Below are 2,409 nucleotides of genomic sequence, written 5' to 3' on the forward strand. Positions count from 1 at the left end.
CCCAAGTGCCTACCAAACCATCATTGACATCCAAACTTGCTTAAATTCAGCCATGTAGTAGTTTAAAAACAAACTTTAGCAACTCAAAGTGCCGCCTAATTAAAGGAGGTTTTGATTCTTCGCAAAAATTTTTGTTCAATAACGCAAATTTGGCGCTTTAGACGTCAATGTATTCCAAACCAATTGCTAAATTTAGCAAATCAAATTCCAATCCAACCCGCAAATCATCAACATCCCGAAACCAAACCACAAACCAAACCAACATTGAGTATAAACCGATGTAAAGTTGAAAAACTCGTAATTTGCATTAGCGAAACGGGTCAAAACAGTGACTAAATCTGATTTTTGTGTCAAAAATTCACTCAACCGAATCCCCACACTCAATGTTAGCACACCCTAAACCAAGTTATGATGAACATTGCAATCGAACTCCAAACCGAACCACCCGCAAACAATATTCTGCTTAAACACCCAAACCGAACCCAACCACAACCTTTTACATCCTTAAAACCTTGCAAAACATCACATTCTACCAAACCCTAACCCTAACTAAGACTAAACTAAGCAAAAACGGACAATACTAGACTCAAAGTACAAAAATTTGCAAGAAGCATACCACGGATTCGTGAGAAAAAAGAAGGAATAGAGACAATTTTCGGCTGGACCTTGAAACCCCAAGCAAAATCCGATTTCTATGGCGAAATATGGTAGGAATGTGGAAGAACTTAGGTGTGAGATGATTATGGAGGGATTGGCGGTGGAAGTTTAGTGGTGGTAGGAGTGGTATCGGCGATGGGGATATCAGTGGTTTGAAAAAAGGGGGGGGTAAGGGTTGACGGTGGTAATGGGTAGATGGGATATGGGGTTTATCGGTTGTTGGGTAGGTTGTTGGAGGTTATCGTGATGAGTGGTGGGTGGATGGGGTTTTCGGTGGGTATCAGTAGGTGTAGAGGGAGAAGGTTAGGTGATAATGGAAGTAATCAGTGAGGCATGGTGGGTGTAAGGGGGGAATAGAGGGGTTATGGCGGTGGGGAGGTAGAAGAGTAAGGGGTGGATGGCGATGTGAAGAAGAACGTTTGATGTCTGGTTATCGGCGGTGAATGGGGAGGTTAGGTCAGAGATGCATACGGCGGCAGAAAGGGAGAAATAAGGCTCTGGACTAATTTTTTTGGGGGTTTAAGTGTTTACGGCTGCAGATATACGATCTGGCGGCCTGCCAGATATTTCAGTAGTTGGTGGCGGCCCGCCACCATGTGAAGGATTTCCGAGAAAAAAAACCATACGTGCTGGCGGCCGCGAATAAATCAGGAGGTGGGTGGCGGCCCACCACCATGTTATTTCTTTCCGAAAACATTACAAAGTTAGGTGTTTATGTTTGTGGCCAGACATGGCTTCTGGCGGCCCGCCAGAAATATCTGAAGTGGGTGGCGGCCCGCCACCACGTTATAGAATTCCGAAAATTTTTAGTTTTTCACCATATTATTATTATTATTATTATTATTATTATTATTATTTTTTCATCAAAAATCAACCAAAATTTTTTCTAAGTATAAAAACTCACCTGGAACCTTAATTTCTCTCGCGAATTCCTACAAATCCTCGGTGATGCACTCCTGCAAACGCCTCAAGACACAAACAAAGAACCGAAAAATTGACAAAAATGACTGTTAGCTACTAAAAATTACAAAAAATAAACGAAGATACAAACGGTACAAAATATACACTTGGGTTTTCACCCAAAACACTAATTCGCTTTAGGTGGGATTTCGAGAGGAGTTTCCTCCCTCTCGTCCTTGTTTATCGCTCCTCCAATGTAGTGTTTCAAACGGTGGCCGTTCACCGTCCAACTACGGCCATCCGTCTCATCCATGATCTCCACCGCTCCATGCGGAAACACGTAGTGAACCATATAAGGTCCCGACCACTTTGATTTCAACTTATCCGCAAAAAGCTTCAACCTTGAGTTGTAAAGAAGAACTTTGTCGCCTTTGCTAAACTCCTTCACTTTTCTCAACCTTCTATGATGTAACAACTTCGTTTTCTCTTTGATTTCCAACGATCGAGCATACGCCGTATCCCTAAGCTCCTCAAGCTCATGAATTTGAAAGAATCGCTTCCTAGCGGCTTCGGTCATGTCTAAATTAACGGATTTCAATGTCTAAAGCGCTCTATGCTCTAACTCTACGGGAAGGTGACAAGCTTTTCCGTAGACGATCATGAAAGGTGTAGTTCCTAAGGGTGTCTTGTAGGCGGTTCTAAATGCCCACAATGCATCGTCTAGCTTGTCGAACCAATCTTTCCTATTCTTACCCACTGTTTTCTCTAAGATTCGTTTAATACCGTGATTCGCATTCTCCACTTGTCCACTTGTTTGTGGATGATATGTGGTAGACAAACGATGAGTGACAC

General features: G+C 42.6%; 1 protein-coding gene across 1 annotated transcript; it reads right to left on the minus strand.

The window, feature by feature from the left end:
- Positions 1-1,744: 1,744 nt before the first annotated feature.
- On the minus strand, positions 1,745-2,134 carry LOC110888433. The gene has a single exon (XM_022135958.1). It carries the CDS (start codon positions 2,132-2,134, stop codon positions 1,745-1,747), a length of 390 nt encoding a protein of 129 aa, XP_021991650.1.
- Positions 2,135-2,409: the final 275 nt, after the last annotated feature.

This window comes from Helianthus annuus, chromosome 11 (assembly GCF_002127325.2).
Source record: "Helianthus annuus cultivar XRQ/B chromosome 11, HanXRQr2.0-SUNRISE, whole genome shotgun sequence".
NCBI lineage: Eukaryota > Viridiplantae > Streptophyta > Magnoliopsida > Asterales > Asteraceae > Helianthus > Helianthus annuus.